This window comes from Malus sylvestris, chromosome 17 (genome assembly GCF_916048215.2).
Source record: "Malus sylvestris chromosome 17, drMalSylv7.2, whole genome shotgun sequence".
Classification (NCBI taxonomy): domain Eukaryota; kingdom Viridiplantae; phylum Streptophyta; class Magnoliopsida; order Rosales; family Rosaceae; genus Malus; species Malus sylvestris.
The window spans coordinates 31,513,126-31,532,478 of record NC_062276.1 but is presented as its reverse complement, the minus strand read 5'-3'; the positions used below and the strand labels follow the sequence as shown (position 1 = coordinate 31,532,478).

General features: G+C 36.0%; 1 protein-coding gene and 1 long non-coding RNA gene across 2 annotated transcripts; one reads left to right on the top strand and one right to left on the bottom strand.

The window, feature by feature from the left end:
- Positions 1-48: 48 nt before the first annotated feature.
- On the bottom strand, positions 49-1,493 carry LOC126611010 (geranylgeranyl pyrophosphate synthase, chloroplastic/chromoplastic-like). Its single transcript, XM_050279195.1, has one exon. The coding sequence runs from the start codon at positions 1,295-1,297 to the stop codon at positions 293-295; it is 1,005 nt and encodes a 334-aa protein (XP_050135152.1). The 5' UTR covers positions 1,298-1,493; the 3' UTR covers positions 49-292.
- A 6,156-nt stretch (positions 1,494-7,649) lies between these two features.
- On the top strand, positions 7,650-9,168 carry LOC126611032 (uncharacterized). The gene is made up of 3 exons (XR_007618674.1): positions 7,650-7,869; positions 8,369-8,464; positions 8,637-9,168. It is a non-coding gene; the product is annotated as an uncharacterized LOC126611032 (long non-coding RNA).
- The last annotated feature ends 10,185 nt before the right edge of the window (positions 9,169-19,353 follow it).

Sequence of the window (19,353 nt, the reverse complement as noted above, 5' to 3'; positions counted from 1 at the left end):
TTTATCTACTTGCCACCGAAGCTCAGCGAGATAATAGGACGTTGAGGCTGAAGCAAAGTGAGTGATCTTGCATAGCTCGAGTACAGAAGGTGAAAATATAGTTACATAAAATCGCCTAAGCAACAGTTTCCAACAGGTTTCAACACAAGACGATAAGCATCAAACGCTAACATTGAACTTTTTGTGCATATTTTTCGTGTCAATTGTGCATCATGCAAATGAACCCTGCTCGGTTGGGTTTTTGTGCACCCGAATAATAACGAACAGAATTACAGTGTTCAATATTGTTCCTCTACCTCTGTCTCTTGGCTACGAAATTAGCGAAACAGTACAATGGAGCCGCCCTAGCAGCATCGAAATGAGCAAGCTCTTCCAATGCTTGAGTCTCCAACTTGGCAGCAAAATCCTTTGCCCCTTCAATCCCCATCAGCTTGGGATATGTTGCCTTATCGCTTACCAAGTCTTTCCCCGCCGTCTTTCCCATTTCCTCCGACGATTTCGTGACATCCAAAATGTCATCCACCACTTGATACAACAGGCCGATGGAACCAGCATACTTCCTCAACCTTTCTACCTCAATGTCGTTCCCTCCTCCCATTAGTGCTCCACAAACTGCCGTAGCCTCAAAGAGCCTTGCGGTTTTATGCGCATGAATGTACTCCAGTTCTCGCAGCGTCACTTCTTTACCTTCGCTTTGAATGTCCATCATTTGACCCGCCACGACGCCTAATGACCCAACTGCCGAACCAATCTCTGCAATGGCTCGAACCACGCGCCCCGGCGAGACTGCTTTTGTTGTCTTAGCCGCAATGTGTTCAAAGGCAAGGGCTAGAAGCGCATCACCGGCTAAAACCGCAGCATCTTCACCAAAAACCTTGTGGCTCGTGGGTTTTCCACGTCGAAGATCGGCGTTGTCCATGCAGGGGAGATCATCCTGGATAAGTGAGCAGGCGTGAATCATTTCGAAAGCACAAGCTGTTGGAAGGGCAAGAGACTCATCCCCTCCAACCAGTTCACATGAAGCAACGCATAAAACTGGGAGTACACGCTTGCCGCCACCCAAAAGCGAGTACCTCATTGCCCTATGGATTATGTCGGGATGTTGCACCGGCACCGCCGCATTCAACGCTTCGTCCACCATCTTCGCCTTCGCCGCCTTGTATTCGTCAAATTCGAACACGCTAGAGTGACCGGTAAGTTTTGTAACGGTTGAATGAAACTTCATGAGGCCAATGATGGGGTTTCTGAGAAGTGCTGGACTTCGGTAGCTTCGGAGGATCGCCGCAAAAAGAGCCATAGTTTGGTGTGGAGATTAATCTGAGTCAGAAAATAGTGTTTGGTTACCAGGAAAACTACAAGTAGAGAGAAAATTTCATCAAAAACAATTGATGGTTTGGTTGGATCTGAGGCATTGGTTAACATAATCAGGAAAGTTTATTTTATTTATTTGTTTATTGTTACTTTTCTTGAGATCGAGGTAGCAAGATGGGTTTCTATAACATAATATTATCATTTTCATTTAGTGTGTATCATGATCTGGAGGCACGTGAGTCTACAGTCTAGTCGTCGAGAGGCCGTTCCATAACCACTAATTTTGCAGTTTTTTATTTTTTATTTAAAAAAAAATAATCGTCCGAGGTTCGCTACAGTAAGGTCAAAATGAACTAAAACATTAGGAAAGTTTGCTTATCTAAAAATATGGTTCAACATTATGCATTGAAAATCAGAAGACAATCATTTAATATCATTAAGCTGTCAAGTAGTATCATAAATTTTCAAAATTTTAAAATAAAAACGTGTTTAGTAACTATTTACAATTTTTTTTTAAATTAAAAGAACTCATCTGAGTTTTCAAAATTTACCCTTACAGTAATTTTCAAAAAAATGAAATTGAAAACAAAAAATAGAATAAAAGTAAAAGTAAAAATGAAATGGTTATCAAATGGTCATTTAATTGATTAAGACATAAACTGAAACTCATTGGTTGCCTAACTCCGTCGGACAAAGGATCCTCTCCGGATATGAGCCTAGGGATCAATAGATTTGGGCCATTGAAATTTGATCCAATGGCTACAAACAGACCCCCCTAAAAGTTATAATAATTGAAGTTGTTGGATCAAATTTCAATGGCCTGGATATATTGATCCCTAGGCTCAGATCCAGAGAGGATCTGTGTCCCTCAATGTACCACACTTAGGTATGGTTTGGGGTTGAGGTGATTTTAAAAAAAAGCTGGTATGAAAAAAAGTTGGGAGAGTTTTTGGTGTTTGGTAAACTTCCAACTTCATTTTTTTCCACAGTTTTAGGTGAAAAAAGCCCAAAAAACAGAAGCAGCAAAAGGCAGCTTTGAAAAACTGGCTTTTCAGCTTCTGCGCAAACCTCTAAAACACGGGTGAACAATGACCCTTTAATGAAAGTTTTTGGCAATCCTACCCTTTATCTCATAGTCTGCTTCATATAAGAACTCATCAATCAATGCACGTATCAACATACAACACCACCAAATATCTTTTTTCCGAGAAACATTTATGCAAGGGAAATACGAGAATCAACCAGAAAAAAAAATCAAATTGAACCTAACCCCTTTGTCCCCTCCTTTAAGAAAATATTTTCCCGAAAAATGGGTTAGAACCCTACATTTTGAGGTGGAGCTCTCTATGGGTGTGCACAAAGTAAGTTTCTAAACTATACAATCCCATATTTACCTAAGGCATAATTTAGCATGCTTGAAAGTGGAAAAAAGTATAAGCAACTAACTGAAAATTTTCTGGGTCAGAAATTTTCTCGGGAAACAAACAGAACCCATCGAAGCGAGTTCTGGACTTATTGAAACGGAATCGCAGGAGGAGCGGAGGGCCTTGCAGTGCTCGAGACACTGCGCCAAGTTGTTGATGTCCCTCTAGTCCTTCAACACCTTCACCAAATCGTCGTTGTACGAAACCAGCTTCGAAATTCCAGAAGCTTCTCCCATTTCTCGGAGGAAGCTTCTCCCTTCATCTCTATCATCCCCTTTCTGCTCCTCCCAGCTTCATCTCTACCAAAGATCTTTGATGATGAGGGAGAAAGTGGCGAAAAGAATGGAATTTGGTGATGAGAGAAAAAGTGAAGAGACAGAGACAGAGAGGCAGTTGGACGGGAAGGAAAAAAAAATGGCGATGATTCTAGAGAGAGAGAAAAGGAAAAATGTAATAGATAGATAAGCTTGGTTTTGGTCATTTCACATCGTCACAGTTGTTTTGCATAAAAGTTTACCAAACACTATCATATTGCTTTTTTTCTTCCAAAAGTACTTATATAAAAAAGTTTACCAAACACTGTGCCACTTTATTTCACAGCTGCTTATTCTCATAGCACAGCAGAAGTAGTTTTTTTATAAAGCACATCAATACCAAACCAGTCCTTAGAGCCTAGCTACAATCATTATCAAGTTTCTCCATAGTGGAAATGAGTAATTATTAAGTGAGTATTTTAACTTAGCCTTAAACAAAGTTGCCGATAACATAATATATTAGCTAAAATTGACGTGGTTCAAACAAAGATTTTCAATACAACACTATTTGGTTGATATGCAAATACAAAAACACGGAAAAGGATCCTCTCCGGATCCACATTGTGGGGATCCTAGAGATTCTCACATCTTAACCGTTCATTGTACATTATGCAGTCAATTTCTTCAAATACTATTTGTGTTTAATTTTAAATAAAAAAAAATGATTTCTAACAGCACGATACACGATGAATGACTGAGATGTGGGAATCCTAGGATTCCCACAAAATGGATCTGCACGGATCCAATTCCCAAAAACAGTGTTCAAATCTTCTTCACCAAAAAGGACGTGGTCTCTCTCTAAAAGTGACACTTGTCCAATTACCGACACACCTAGCGCTAACTCCTATGTTATCTCCTAAATTTGAAAAAAATGTTTTTGAACTTTAATCATTGAAGAAGATTAAAATTCAATAAAAACTTGGTATTAGATTGGATATTGATTTTAGTCCTCTAATGTGTACTTAATTCAAATTTATATTATATTTTTGTTTTAATATTTAATAGATATCTTATTTAATGTCATTATATTAAAATTAAAATTATTTATTATTATACACATTTTAATTCATTATATTTATTTTACTTCCTCTAATTAGTGTACCTAAACGTCTGTATCATAATATATTTTACTAAATTAGTGTACCGAAATGTATGTACCTAAATATATTATAGTGAATTAGTGGCACATAAGAAAATATGCAAAAACATGTGTACTGAAAAAATTTTATGAAAACATTTTCTTATATAGGATACTTATCATATTGAGAATTAAAATTTATAATATTTTCATAAAATTTAATTTATGAACACCATAAAATTATAAATAAAAAGAAGAAACATTTAATATGCTGACATTAAATAAAGTTTAGCTACTAAAATTAATTTTTAATCTTGTATAGAACATTTTTCTAAACTTCATCTTATTTAAGGATTAAAATCTAGTTTTCTATTTGAAAAATACGTAAGAAACCAAGCGGCTCTGATATTCTTCTCTACCTTTTCTGATACACAACTTTTTTGCACCCAAAATCCGTCATAGCTGGCGTTCTACCATAAGTACGTGGACGAGCAGAGCACAAAGGAGATAAAGAACATCCTGGTGAAGTACGACAGGAGTCACCTGGTGGCAGAGCCACCTACCGTTGAGAGAGGATTGCCCTTTTTTCAATTATCGAAATGATCTTAATTAGCATGTTACTGGCAGTAACATATGGCTAATCCACCGACGAGCAGACCTAAAATCAACTAATGACAGTAGAAGCCAGATCGTTTTTAACATCAAACCATCTCCCCAACGGAGCTGCCTCCTTCACCTGCTCCTTTGCTCTCTCCATTCCCACAAATATTGGATATTCGTCTTGCAGATGCAAATCACGGGCAATATCATTGACCCTGATCTGGTATCGTCCAATCTCCACAAAACAAATTTACAAGAAAGATGCCAATTGGGACCATACCTTTGAATGAATAGTAAGTATTATATTTTACAATAATAATACTTCCAAACTATATACCAAGGGAGCCACCCAGAATCCAAAAGATGAAAAAAGATGCCAATTTGGGATTACTTCTTACAACTTCACTTCAATCGAGTCCCAAGTATTACTCATCGCCTCGTTTGACACACATTATTGATTTGAATGGATAATTCACTGGATTCAATGTACTTAAAAATAAAATTACCTTTCAAATTATCTCCGCGCAAAAGAAATTAGATTAAGGTAGTCATGAAAGAAACTTATATACCTTTGTAAGTATAGCAATGCACAAACGCACTTAAACGTCTCTTCGATAAGCATTGTATAATAGGTTGATATTAGGAATAGGCAACAATTATAGTGGGCGGACCGTTTAAGCCCTTACCCATATAATCGTTTACCCATTGAAAAATTGTATAAACGGCTATATCCATACCCATAATTGTTTATAAATGGTTGATTGTACCCATAACTGCATACCCATTTAACCGTAACTGCATACCTGTTTATTGTTTTTAAGCCTAAAAAAAGGTAAACGGGTTAAAAACGGGTAAATGGTAAACGAGTATGCAGTTACGGTTAAATAGGTACGCGGTTATGTATACGGTTAACTATCTATAAACGATTATGGGTATGAGTATAATCGAGTATACAATTATTCAACAGGTAAACGGTTATGAGGGTAAGGGCTTAAATGATTTTGAGTAAATAACCGCAGTTACCTGCCCGATATAACCGTTGTCCATCCCTAATTGTGGTTTGGTAATTGGAAATGAAAGTTTGAGGGTTTGAAGAATGTATGTAGAAAATAAGATGAATAGGAAATAGATTGAAGAATTCATTTTTATTGAGAAAGGGTAAAAAGATAGATAACAATCCGACGGATGAGATTGAGATAGCAAAATCTAATCCAATGGTTGTAAAAACTTGAAATCTTATCTTGATTCATAAAGTTCATCAGATTGGAGAATTCATTTTTATAGAGAAAGGGTAAAAAGATAGATAACAATTTGACGAATGAGATTGATATAACAAAATTTAATCCAATAGCTATAAAGAGTTGAAATCTTATCTTGATTCATAAATAACTCATCATGACATAGGCATGACATACTCAATAATAAAGGCATGACAAAATCCAATTATTATGTAGTCATTCTAGTAAGTTTTTTGCGAAGAAAAAAAATGTGATATCTAAATTTGAAATTTTTTTTTGTCGTAATGTTCGCAAAAATGTTTTACAACAGGAAAATGTAAAATTAATTCAAAAAAATTTAACGCAAACAAAAAATTATCACATAAAGTTGTAAAAACCTAAAATACAAGAATTCTACTCTAAGAAAAGAATTTCCCATTTGAAGCAATATTTCTTCAAGGACACAAAAATTTCCTTTAAATCCCTAAAGTCCTCATATGTAGCTGTTAGAGTCCCTAAATCTGGACTTCCATTGGAATGCTCTAAGTAAATGGTAGACTCTACAAGGTTCAATATCAAAAAAAAAAAAAAAAAAGAAAAAAAAAAGAAAAAAAAATATGGATGCTAATTTTCTACTTTGAGGTTCATGTAAAAGATTTAAGCCCACCGTGGTGACTAGGCTGCTTGATGTTAGTTGGCATGGTGCTGGGTTTGATATTTGTGATCGCTTTTAACTCACCCTCGACATGGTGGTGGGTTTGAGTTTGACCATGGTGGGTTTGAGTTTGACCAAATACACTTTCATGCCACCCCAAACACCCAATTTCATGCCACACCAAAGACACATTAATATGAATTTTATGATGCAGAAAAACAATGAAACAAATCTCTTGAATTATCATGATTATTTTTGTTAAACGAAATCATGCAAATTCCCAATATTTATGAAGTTTTAACTTCAATTTGTCTCAAAAAATCCATTAGTTTTGTTGTTGTTTTTTAGCAAGTCGGGAGAGCTGGTTGCATAAGTTGTCGGGATGCCTTTGTAGGTGGAATTAATTAGAGCCAAGTGAAATTTCTGACACACCATGTGACTCGAATTTTAAATTCTCACAGGTTTTGCTACTTTGTTTAATTTTGGTCCCAATTTTCTAATCAAATTTCTTCCTCTGGTACATCAAGTCACCTAAAAAAAGGTAGCGTTTAATCCTAGTCAATTTATATTGTTTGTTATCTAAATCACATCATCATTCTCTCCCACTACAACCCACGTCTGCATCGTGCTACTAGGGGAAGCAGTGGAGAACTCCAGGAACTTCATTTGGTCTCCAAAGAGGTAAGACAGGTAGAATTCATCAGATCTCTCTTTTTCGTTCAACTTGATAGTATGTTATCGAAGCTTGCATTGTGCTACTGTTGGCACTAGTTCCAATGTTTGCTCGAGTTCGTTTCAGTTCCAAATGCAGAACTAAAGAGAAAAATACAGAAACCAGGTTAAATAGGACATTTCAAATATGCACACATCATGCACAACAATTGGATAGAAATGTAATTTTTCCTACACCTTGAAATGACATAATTGCCCTTGTAAATGGGTTAATTTGTCAAATCAAGTCAGCATTTCTCTCTCCTTGTTCGAAAATTTGTGGTGCCCAACCCTTAGCTCCAAGAACCCTAGCCCCAAACGGCGCGACCCTTTTCCACCTCAATTTCGACAGTCGCAACCTTTTCCACCTTATTTTTGGCCGACGCTACCCTTTTCCACCCCAGTTTCCGACTAGCGCAACTTTTCTGTCTGCTATATATATTTAGAAGGTGTTGTGATGTGCATTTGCACATCCTTTTGAAATATTTGAAAAAGTTGTTTCCACCCCAACATTTGCACATCATTTCCAAAAGATTTCAATGGAAAAATCCCAAAAGAGGTATGCTTTGAAATGAAATTTCATTATTTGAACTTAGGTTTTGTAAAATCGAGAATTTTGGGATTTGAGTGCGAATTAGAGTTTTGTACTGTTAAGTTATTTGATGTTAATTTGTGTTATGCATGTGCTTTACAGGTTGGTGGAAGTTAATTGATTGAAACATGTTCATCAATTCAAGCACTATGTGCATAACCCGCGCATGTCTATATGTTGGGCACGCTTGAATTTGGTTCATGAATTCGTTGAATTTATGCATACTATATGTATATTTTGTGCATATCCTTTTGATATTACTGAAAATATTTGATTGAATTTTGTTCATGAACTGGTAGATATTGTGTGCATATTCTGTGCACGCGTTGATGTTGGCCATACTTGGTTGTATTTGGTTCATGAACTGGTTTAATTTAGGTAGACAATATGAATATAATGTGCATATCCTGTATGCATGCTTATCTTATTTAATTGATTTTCTTATGTTCTAAACATTGCATGTTAGAAGTCAAATCTGCGCCTTCGACGGAACTCATGTGCCTGCCAGATGAGGTGTTTCCTGTAACCATCTATTGTCTGTCATACGCCTTGGGGTGTCTAGGTAATATTAAGGCCGATTTTCGAAGGATCTATTGAAGAAATTTGAAGCTTTTTGTTTTGGCCATTTAGTTGATGTAGACCGCATTGACTGGTTAGAGCAGCTCACCCATTGCATTATCCTTAGGACTATTAAGGATATAGTGAGTGATGATTCTATCTCTTTCCTTTTTTAGGAACATGTCGTGATTTTTAGGAGTCGCAAGTTTTGTTTGGTGACGGGACTCAGTTTCGAAAGAATTTCCCCCTCCCCAAAAGAGAAGGAAGATGAATGTCGTCTTAGAGACATCTATTTTAGGGGGAAGAAGAAGATAACCCTGAAACAATTGGAGGATTAATTCAACATGTGCCAACATCCAGAAGATACGTACAACCTCGGCTTACTGTACTTTGCCTACTTTGTTGTTTTTGGGTAAGGATGAGTCAGTCATTGACTAGTACCTGCTTCATTTGGTAGATGATGAAGATAAATGGGAGACATATCCCTGGGGATCCGCATCATTCCAAGTGTTGATGCCAAACATATCCTTAGCTGCTTTGACCTGCCACAAAGTTGTAAAAGAAAAATTTGTAGAGAAACTAGGGGGCGCGATCCGGGACTCCTATAACTTGAACGCACTTTTGCATTTGTTTTCGCTGCAACTTATTCACATTATTGCTTTAAATTTTGTAGATCTGGTTGTTTGAAACTTTGTCGTACTTGAGGTCCAAAAACTATGCGAGGGTGCACATAGAGAACCCTCAGTTTTTGCCCCGGATTTGCTGTTGGGACACATACTTAAATTCGTCCCAGCATCGCCTACGTACTCATTTTCCTTATTGGATGTAACCCACCTCCCACTATGACAAATCATTATAGGTACTTTCCTCATGTTTTGTTGCACAAACCTGAAATTACACATAACATAGGTGCATCAGAACTAGTAAACAATTGCGCTTGTGATATTAAAGTACAAACATGCACACCATATGAACAATATATGCACACCATATGCATACCATATCCACATTTTATGCACAACATATGCACACAATATACACACCATATACACACCATATGCACACCATGTGCAAACCACGGAAAAAAACTGGTCGAATATCTGAATATGACACTTTAAACAAAAATTGGAACATACCCACCATATCCATAAATCATTGATATAGAAACTTGGAAACCTTAGTTCCCTCGAAAACCGAGCAAAAATGTGCCTACTGAACCTTCAATCGCCAGAAAAGATAGAATTTTAGTCACCAAAATAATTTCTTGTGTTTGGCAATGAAAGAACTTCTTGTGCTAACACAGAAACAAGAAAGGGAAAAATGACAAGAAAAAGGTAAACCTTGGAACAATGTGCTATGGGCCTAGGGATTATCTTAATCACCTCACCTTTATCGTCACCTTTATTGTCAACTTGGGTTCCCTCCAAAACTGGAATGCCATGTACAGTGAGAGGGTAACCTACAAGAGTTCATCAATAATAATATATTATAAAGGTAAATGGGTTTGAATTGAGGTTTTGTTTGAGTACTTAGTGATGTAACCTTGTATATAAGGTAAAGGAGGGGAAGACTTTTTTCTTCCCACAAATTGGAATCAACTTTCAAGTTGGGACAAAAAAATGACTGCTGGGAATTCCTACATTGTAGGTCACATCCATCAAATCCTCACCACATAAACACTTTCAACACATTCCCTATTTTACCTAACAGGTTTTGATCCGCATCATGCTTAAAAGGCATTCCACTTCTTAGATAGCCAAAACAATTCACAACACATACATGTCCAAGTGGAGACATGAAATTGAGGGTTTTAACGTCGAGTTGCAAAGGTGGTACAACCTCATTTTGGGAACTATTATATGATGATAATTGTGTTGTGGAATGTTTTTGCTAACTATTATACGAAAATAAACATAAGGACTACGTGTGTTTCTTATCTGCGCCGCTTACCATGTCCTTAAGTACCTTAACGTGAAAAGTATGAAATATGTAAATACGCACTATATACACTGTATGTACAACATGTATATGACATAAACACTATATAACGGTGCATAAGTCATGCAATGGATATGCGCATGTCATGCACATGCGATGCATATGTAATGCACATGTCATGCACATGACAAGCACATAAAACATACAATGTATGCACTTGTTATGCATAAAATTGGAGATTGGGCAGGGAGTTACATCTGCCATTTATAAGACACCATTTACGGCATACTATTCGTATAGTGGATAAATTACAATATAATCCACAACAATTACATATATCCAAAAGATTGCAATTTGCACATTACACAACTCACAATGTTAAATTCGTCAACCAAAATAATCATATCATATGTAACGACAGTAATGTGTATTTTACAATTCACAAAGTCAAATTGTATACATATAAACCAAAACATTGACATAAGGCTGTTGCAACAACCCCAATATGTCTGCCTCAACCACATAATAGAAGACAATGATGGATGGTTAGATATTGACAAACCTAACTGAGCAAACAGCAACAGCCACTTCGATAACTTTGTTGAAATCCACTCTCGAAAATGTAATATCATCAGTCCCAACAAAAAAAACTCAAATATTTTACTTCAAATCCTTAACAAGCCAGTCAATGACTATCAATATTTGTAGAGTTCTTGAATGATATCATGAACCAACAAACTTCCTTATAGGTGATGGATTTCAGATCCCCGGATAGCAAAATACGTTGGTCAACACATGATTCTAATAAGCTCATATTTACATATATATCTTACATCAAATTCACTTGTCATTTCTTAGATAGTTCCTTATATTTTTGAGCTATTTACCTTGTTTTTTTGTTTTGTGGGATTTGTCAAGCAAAGAAAAGAAAAATAGCACAAGTGGGATTTTAAGTAACAAATTCGTCAAAACTGCCTGTGTAGATCAACTGACTTTGGAAGCAAGTTGCAGATAGCTCAGAATGAATTAGAGAATGAACCTTATATGCTTGGAAAGCTATGGATGTCTATTTTATGGAACATTTCACGGATTGCTAATATCATTTTTCTTGAAGAAGTTATGGCCGTTTTAACACTGAAAGGTTCCCAAGAAGCTGAGCAGTTTGTAATTGACAAGAAAGCATTGAAAGCAATAAATCCAATAAATCTAGCAGCCAAAAATGATGCAGCCAAGAACAAACCAGCTGACACCTATTCAAATATCAGAGGAAATGGAATTAAAGATGAGGATTAAGTGGGACTAATGGGCATAAAGGCTACCTAAAGAGTTACAATTGTTTTATCATTTCCTCTCACTTATTGTCATCACTAAATGGCTGTTAGTAGGGTGAGTTATGGAGAAGAAACTGGGGCAGCAAGCAAGAAAAAAAAGAAGGCTGTAGGTTGCAGCGACAAATAAGAAAGAAAAAAAAATAGAAAAGAAAGAAAAAAGAAGGTTGCAGGTTGCAGCGGAAAGGAAGAAAAAAAAAGGACAAGGCAGCAGCGTTGGGGAAGGAAGGAAAGGAAGGAGGAAATCTTGGCATTCTTTTCTTTCGGTTTTATCTTCTCAAACTCATGTCCTTCTTTTGGTTTTATTTGAGAATTATGTGTAACTAAATTTTTAGTAGTTAGAGGCTGTTTTGAAGCCCCGAATATGATTCCAAGTTTGTTATGACATTTCGTTTAAATTACTTTTATGAATGGATGAAAATTGGTTCACTACTTGTCTCATTGATGAATTCTTTGTATTTTCTACGGATGCATACTTAGTAAGCATATATAGGATTCTAATGCTATGAATATGTGTGTGCCTGCCCATGTCGAATGAGGACCTACATATGTTCTAGAGTAGTACTTGTTAATTGCGATTAACATGTAAACTAATTTCTAGGATAAGTAAGACAACGCTAGTACTTACGATGCCTTGTGATGACTCAAACTCTTTTCGTTCTTAATGATTTCTACTTGTTAAATCTATGAACACGCCATTCTAGATTACATGCTAGGAACTAAGTTAAGTTGAAAACGTCATTCTCTTAACATACTACATAAGAAAGAGTAATAGGTTGAGTTCTAACATTGAGCCAACTTGAGCATGATTATTTGGTGGTGGATAGCAATTCCTCTAACTCGTTCTTCTTAATTTGTGAACAATTTAAAATTTGTTTCTGTCCTGTTTTTGTTTGATTTAATTTAAATAGAAAATCAACTCCAAAAATCCTAAACATTTGTATGAGTGTAGCTCTGTGTGTTTAGTGTCTGTATATAAAATTTCATAAACTTTAGATAAGTGTAAGTTGGTCTAATAATTAGTTTTCAGTGGCTGGTCAGTAGGGACACTAGCCCAGTTTTTGTGACATTTTAAGTAGTTAGATAAAATTCTTATGCGGGAAAGACCCTTATTTTCATATGCAACAATTGAAAAATCTTAGTGTTACTAAGGAAAATCAATAGGACATTTGAGTTCTACTTTGTGGTGTGCTTTTAATCCTATCAGATTCGTAGGTAAAACTAACACAATTCATATGTAAAACAAACACATTCATATGTAACAAATAACACAAACATCGATCAGTTCAAAGTAAACCACCACATATGGGCAACCGTATTCTTTACAAAGTATGAAAAGGTTCGCTTACATTTCTTATGAGAAACCTTCTTTAGACGGAGCTTCCTTTTTGTCAATCTCGTTTACGTAGTACCAACATCGAAATACCATTTATCAATGCCTTACTTAAGAGGTCATGAAGTTCTGTTCTTTAGACTTGCAAGTTATCATAATCAGCAGCATCCACAACATAACTGCAACATGAAAAAAATGGACAAATTCAACAGAACATAAATTGGTTTCAAAGATAAAACATCTTATGGAAGATTGACATCACTGCATATGTAAATAAAAGACTAATAATTCTACTGTCTCACCAGCAATAACTACATCTTTACTGTCATAGTTGGGAAACAAAATAAAACATTCAAATCATTAGCCTACAAAATGTACAAGTAAGCACAAACATATACAATAGAGAACTACACGACAATATTTTTCTCGCATGATTCGAAACCTGGGTTAAGCACCAAGATCCCAAAACTTTATTGTTGACATTCCCTTTTCTTACTTTCTTCATCCAACCTGTACACAAAAAAGATTGCCTCAAGTAAGATAATTGTGGCAATGCAAATGCCTTAAGTGAGATAATATGTGCATGTTGTGTGCATGTAGTGTGTATTTCATGTATAATTTCTTACTTATTGTACTAAGACTTGTAATTCACAAACATTTTCAAACAAACATCAATTCGAGATTGAATTCACAAACATTTGCAAGTTCATAAAAAAATTAACAAATATTGAGCATGAATTAAAACGCAAAACTCTAAGATTGAAACCCAAAATATAAATAACAAAACCCACAAACAAATGAAGACTTCCAGAACACATTCCGAGCCCTCTCTTCCCTATCCCTCTTTTGTTTGACTTCCCATCTCTGCAAATCGAAAAACCTAATTGAAGAAACAAGTATTGCAGAAATGGATACAATGATCGAGTTAGAGAAGGAAAGAGATGAAAGAGAGACAAACCAGATGGTTGTGGAAATATGGATGTCGAAGCTTTACTAGCCGGAAAGAATGGAACTTTCCGGCCAAAACACAAAATCTGATACAAAAATTTTGTGCATGGTTTGCATGGCTTGTGCATGGCCGGTTTGTCTTACTTTTGTACCAAGATTAAGAAATTGTCCTATTTCTAGGTATTTCTCCTTTTTATCACTTTGTGGGGTCCATTTATGGAGGCAACCAATCAAATTCTTAGAATACACAACAATATTTATTATATATTGCATTATATCTACTAAAATAATGCTCTTGTAATGTTAAATCACAAACTAGGACTTAAGCTTGACTTGGTCTTTACAAACTAGGACTCAAGCTTGACTTGGTCTTTACAAACCAGGACTTAAGCTTGACTTGGTCTTTACACATCTAGTCAACTTTATTTAATTAAAAAAATCAAAATTAAAACTTAATTAAAACTCTTAACACCCTTCCTTAAATTGATTTCTATTGAAAAATAGTTTAGAGTTTAGACACCATTATGAACTCTTCTTCAGCTGCATCCATCATCACAAGTCCTGCCAAGTCTTCAAACCACTATTTCTCAAGATATTGAAACAAATGCACTCCAACCAGCTTCTTCAGTTTTTCAAAGATAGGCTGCTTGATTGATTTTGTATGTATATATGCCAATTGATCACCAGTCTTGCAGTACTCAAGCTTAACAACTCCTTCATTATAGAGATTTCGCACAAAATGGAAGCGAATATCAATATGCTTACTCATTCCATGCAAAACTGAATTTCTTGATAACTTGATGGCGGTGATGTTATCATAGAAAACAGTTGTTGACCCTTCTTGCTTCACACCAAATACCTCCAACATTCTCTTTAGCCAAATAGCTTGGCAAGCACACGAAGCCGTTGCTACAAACTCAGCCTCAATAGTAGATAGAGTTACTATCTGTTGCTTCTTCAAAGACCACGTGATTGCTCCTGAATTTAATATGAAAACATGTCCATAAGTACTTTTACGATCATCAAAATCTCCAGCATAGTCACTGTCTGTGAAGCCAACAAATTCTGAATTTTCTTGCTTCTTGTAGAACACATCATAATCAATTGTCCCCTTTACATATCTCAGAATTCTCTTTGCTACATTCAAGTGTATTTCAGTTGGCATTTCCATGTATCTACTAATAACACTTACTCCATACATAAAATCAGGTCGTGTGAAAGTCAAATACATAAGATTTCCCACAATTTGCTTGAAGAAAGTGCTGTCAATTGCTGCTCTATTTCTGTCTTTGCACAGCTTTAGTCCAAGCTCCAATGGTGTTCCAATTTCCTTACAATCAATCATCTGAAACTTCTCTAGAATTTATTGTGCATACTTCCTTTGATAGATGAAGTTTCCAATGGCTTTTTGGATAACTTCAACTCCTAAAAAGAAACTCATGAGTCTGAGACCAGTAATCTCAAATTCCTCCATCATCGACTTCTTGAACTGTTCTATCAATTCAACATTTTTACCTATATATATCATATCATCAACATATAAGCAAAGAATCATCATTTTACCTTCAGTTCAATGCTTAACATAGAATGAGTGATCATAGGGACATTTATGAAACCCTAGCTTTGCAAAATGGTCATCAATGTGACTGTACCAAGCCCGGGGTGCTTATTTCAGTCCATAAAGTGTCTTCTTCAGTTTATAAATTTTCTCTTCTTTCCTTTTTACCCATACCCTTGTGGTTGTTCAACGTACACCTCCTCATGCAACTCTCCATGCAATAGCACAGTTGATAAATTAACCATGAACATTGAGCTGCAAGTGAGATTACCAACCTTATTGTGTCTTGCTTGGCCATTGGAGCAAACACTTCTTTGTAGTCAATTCCAAGCTTTTGTTTGTACCCTTTTGCCACTAGATGAGCCTTGTGCTTGTCTATTTCTTCTTTCTCATTAACCTTGGTTCTAAAAATCCATTTAACACCAGCAATCTTATGTCTTTTTAGGCAAATCAGTCATCTCCCATGTATTGTTTTTTTCAATGGACTATATCTCACAATTCATTGCATTTTTCCTTGTTTCTTCTTTTAAAGCTTCTTCGAAATTGATTGTGTCACTATCTACAAACAATGTAAGTGAGCATTGTCATCACCTGAGCTTGTGTAACTTGTGTCATAGTCCAACATCCAAGCTGGCCTCTTTCTCGAACCTTCATCTCCTAGATTGTATCTTTCATCTTCAAGTTGCTATGGTACTTCTTCAATTTGAGGTGGCTATAGAACATCTGTGTTTTCATCAGAGACATCATCAACTGGTATTTGTTGTTTGGTTGTCTTGTTCGCAGACCAATTCCATGTTGCATTCTCATCAAACACCACATCGGCTAATAATAATATTCTCAGTTTCTGGATTGTACAATCTATAAGCCTTAGATACATCACTCACACCAAGAAAGACACACTTCTCACTTTTGTTGTCTAGTGTTTTCCTTTTCTTGTCAGGAACATGTGCATATGCTATGCATCCAAACACTTTGAAATGCTCCACTGAAGGCTTTCTTCCATTCCATGCCTCTTGGGATGTCATGTTTTTAACAGAAAAGGTAGGACTTCTATTAAGAACATGAACTGCTCAAAGAACTGCTTCAAGCCAAAACTGTTTTGGAACATCTCCCTTTGCTAGCAGACTTCAAACCATGTTGAGAATGGTCCTATTTTTCCTATCCGAGACGCCATTTTGCTGTGGTGTGTAAGTAGCAGTAAGCTGCCTTTTAATTCCATTTGCATCGCATAAGGCTTCAAATTCATTCGAACAAAATTCTCCTCCACTATCAGTGCGTAAACACTTGATTTTCTTCTTAGATTCATTTTCCACAAGAGCTTTGAAGCTCTTAAATGCATTGAACGCCTCTAACTTCTCATGCAAAAAATACACCTACGTTTTTCTATTAAAATCATAAGTGAAGAAGATGAAGTACCTTTTCTTTCCATTTGAGATTGGATTAATTGGTCCGCACAAGTCTAAATGAACCAATTCCAGAATTAAGTGAGCCATGGTTGCTTTTCAACTTAAGAATGCTTCGCTTGGCTGCTTTGTTATGACACACTCATCATAAACCATAGTTGGCATTGAAATTTCGGGCAGGCCAGTAACCATTTCCTTTTGGTAGAGAGTTCTTAGGTCATTGAAGTGCAAATGACCAAATCTATGGTGCCATAACCATGACTTTCATCTTCCTTCGCATGCAAGCATGCATTTATAGTCTTGAGCTTCAATGGGAACAATTTGTTTGGTGACATCTTCACCACTGCAATGGAACCTCTCTTCGGATCATATATTTCACATTCTCCTTGAAATATAGCAATCTTATACCTCTTGTCTTGAAGTTGCTTAACAGGTTTGCTTTCAAATCAGGGATGAAAAAGACATTTGAATAGTCTCAATGAAGTCATTCTTGGTCTTAATTTGAATCTCTCATTTTCCCATAACATTCACCGTTGATTTGTCTCCAAAACTAACATTGGTACGAAAACTTTCATCCATATTGACAAAAGAAGACTTACACCCACTTATGTAGTTGCTGCAATCAATGTCCACATACCAAGTTTCTTGACCAAACTCCTCCATAGCATGGAATGCCATTAAGAGTGTCTATTCCTCCTTTTTCTCAGCAAAGTTTGACTTCTCTCCCTTCTCCTTGGGAAGCTTAGTGTAGCACTTATTTTTGTAGTGGCCATAATTTCCGCACCTGTAACATTCAACATGAGACTTGTCGAAGTGCTCTTTTCCTTTGCTTTGACAATCATCATCTTTCTTGGAAACATGAGATGATCTGCTATCATCCATATTCCTAAATCTTCCCCCTGCTCTTGGTAGCCACCACGATTCAGCTTTTGTTCATGGACAACAAAGGAGCTTTGCAGCGCATCAATTGACATTTCCTCAATGTCATTTGACTCCTCAATGAATCAGACCACGTAGTAGAACTTGGGAGCCATTGATCTCAGGATTTTATCCATAACTTCATTGTCTTCAATCTTGTGATCATGAATTCTCATCTTGTTAGCAATTGCCTTTACTTTTCCAACATATTCGTTCACACTCTCCATTCTTCATTTGAAAAGTCAAAGTTTCTTCTAATCGCTAGAAGCTGTGCTCGCTTATCTTTTCTTGATCCTTGATATTTCTTCCTCATTGATTCCCATATTTGATAGGAAGTCTCCTTCTCAAGAATGGTTTCTAGGATGGATCTATCGATTGCCTGGAACAAGTAATTCGTTACCTTCAATCCTTTAGCTTCAATTCATCAACCTTTTTTTGTTGCGTCGTCGTTAGGATTCTTTGAGGTATATCAACCCCTATTTCCACAAGGACAAAGTACTCTTTGGACCTTAGGAAATTCTCCATCAACAATGCTCCATTGGTCGTAGTGACCATCGAACTTGGGAATGGCTAGATGCACAAAGCTTTCACTTGCCTTCTGGATTGACATTGTTTCTTGCTATTGCAGGTTTTTTTCTCTCACTCGTTTTTTTTAGGCAGTAAAAACTAGCTCTCATACCAAATGTTGGTTTGAAAAACCCTAGAACCCCAAAACCCTAGTTGTGCTCTTGTAATGTTAACTCACAAAAAATATTGAACTGATTCTTCTCATTAACACAAAAGGGAAGATTACATCCTTTTAAAGGAAAGCAAATAAATAAACTCCACTACTGAGATAATGTGCAAATTTTGTGGAGATTACAACCCTAAACAACTGAAGCAAATTTAATCATGGTGAACAAGCTTAATCATTACTCCTACAAACTAGGACTCAAGCTTGACTTGGTCTCTACACATCCAGTCAGCTTCATTTAATTAAAAAAGTAGAATTTAAACTTAATTAAAACTCTTAATAATTTTCATTTTTGGTTTCTGGGTAAGTGAATGCTTGAAAATTTTAATTTGTATAATTACTTTTTAAGTTGGTTTCACAGGAAAAATACGGAAGAAGTATATTTTGCACCATCCGACTATGAAAGGTTTCAGCCTTTTCATTTGTCTTCTTTGATGTACACTGCAAGAAGTATATTTGAAACCCTAGGATCAAGAGTCCCCAAAACAGAGTTCTATTCAGTATAGAGTTTCTCAACTTTTACAAACTGCTTGAATTTCGCAAGCGAAGATAGCATACATGTATACTTAGCACATTCATTTTGACAATCTTAAATAGGGATTATAAATTTGGACCATTAATACATAGTGGGCAAACGTTTCATTTAGTTCTTTGCATTTACTAATATTAATTTTCTGTCTACATTCTCCTCGTTTCTTTTTGGTTTAACAGGCTTTGGTGCAGTCATTCTGTTT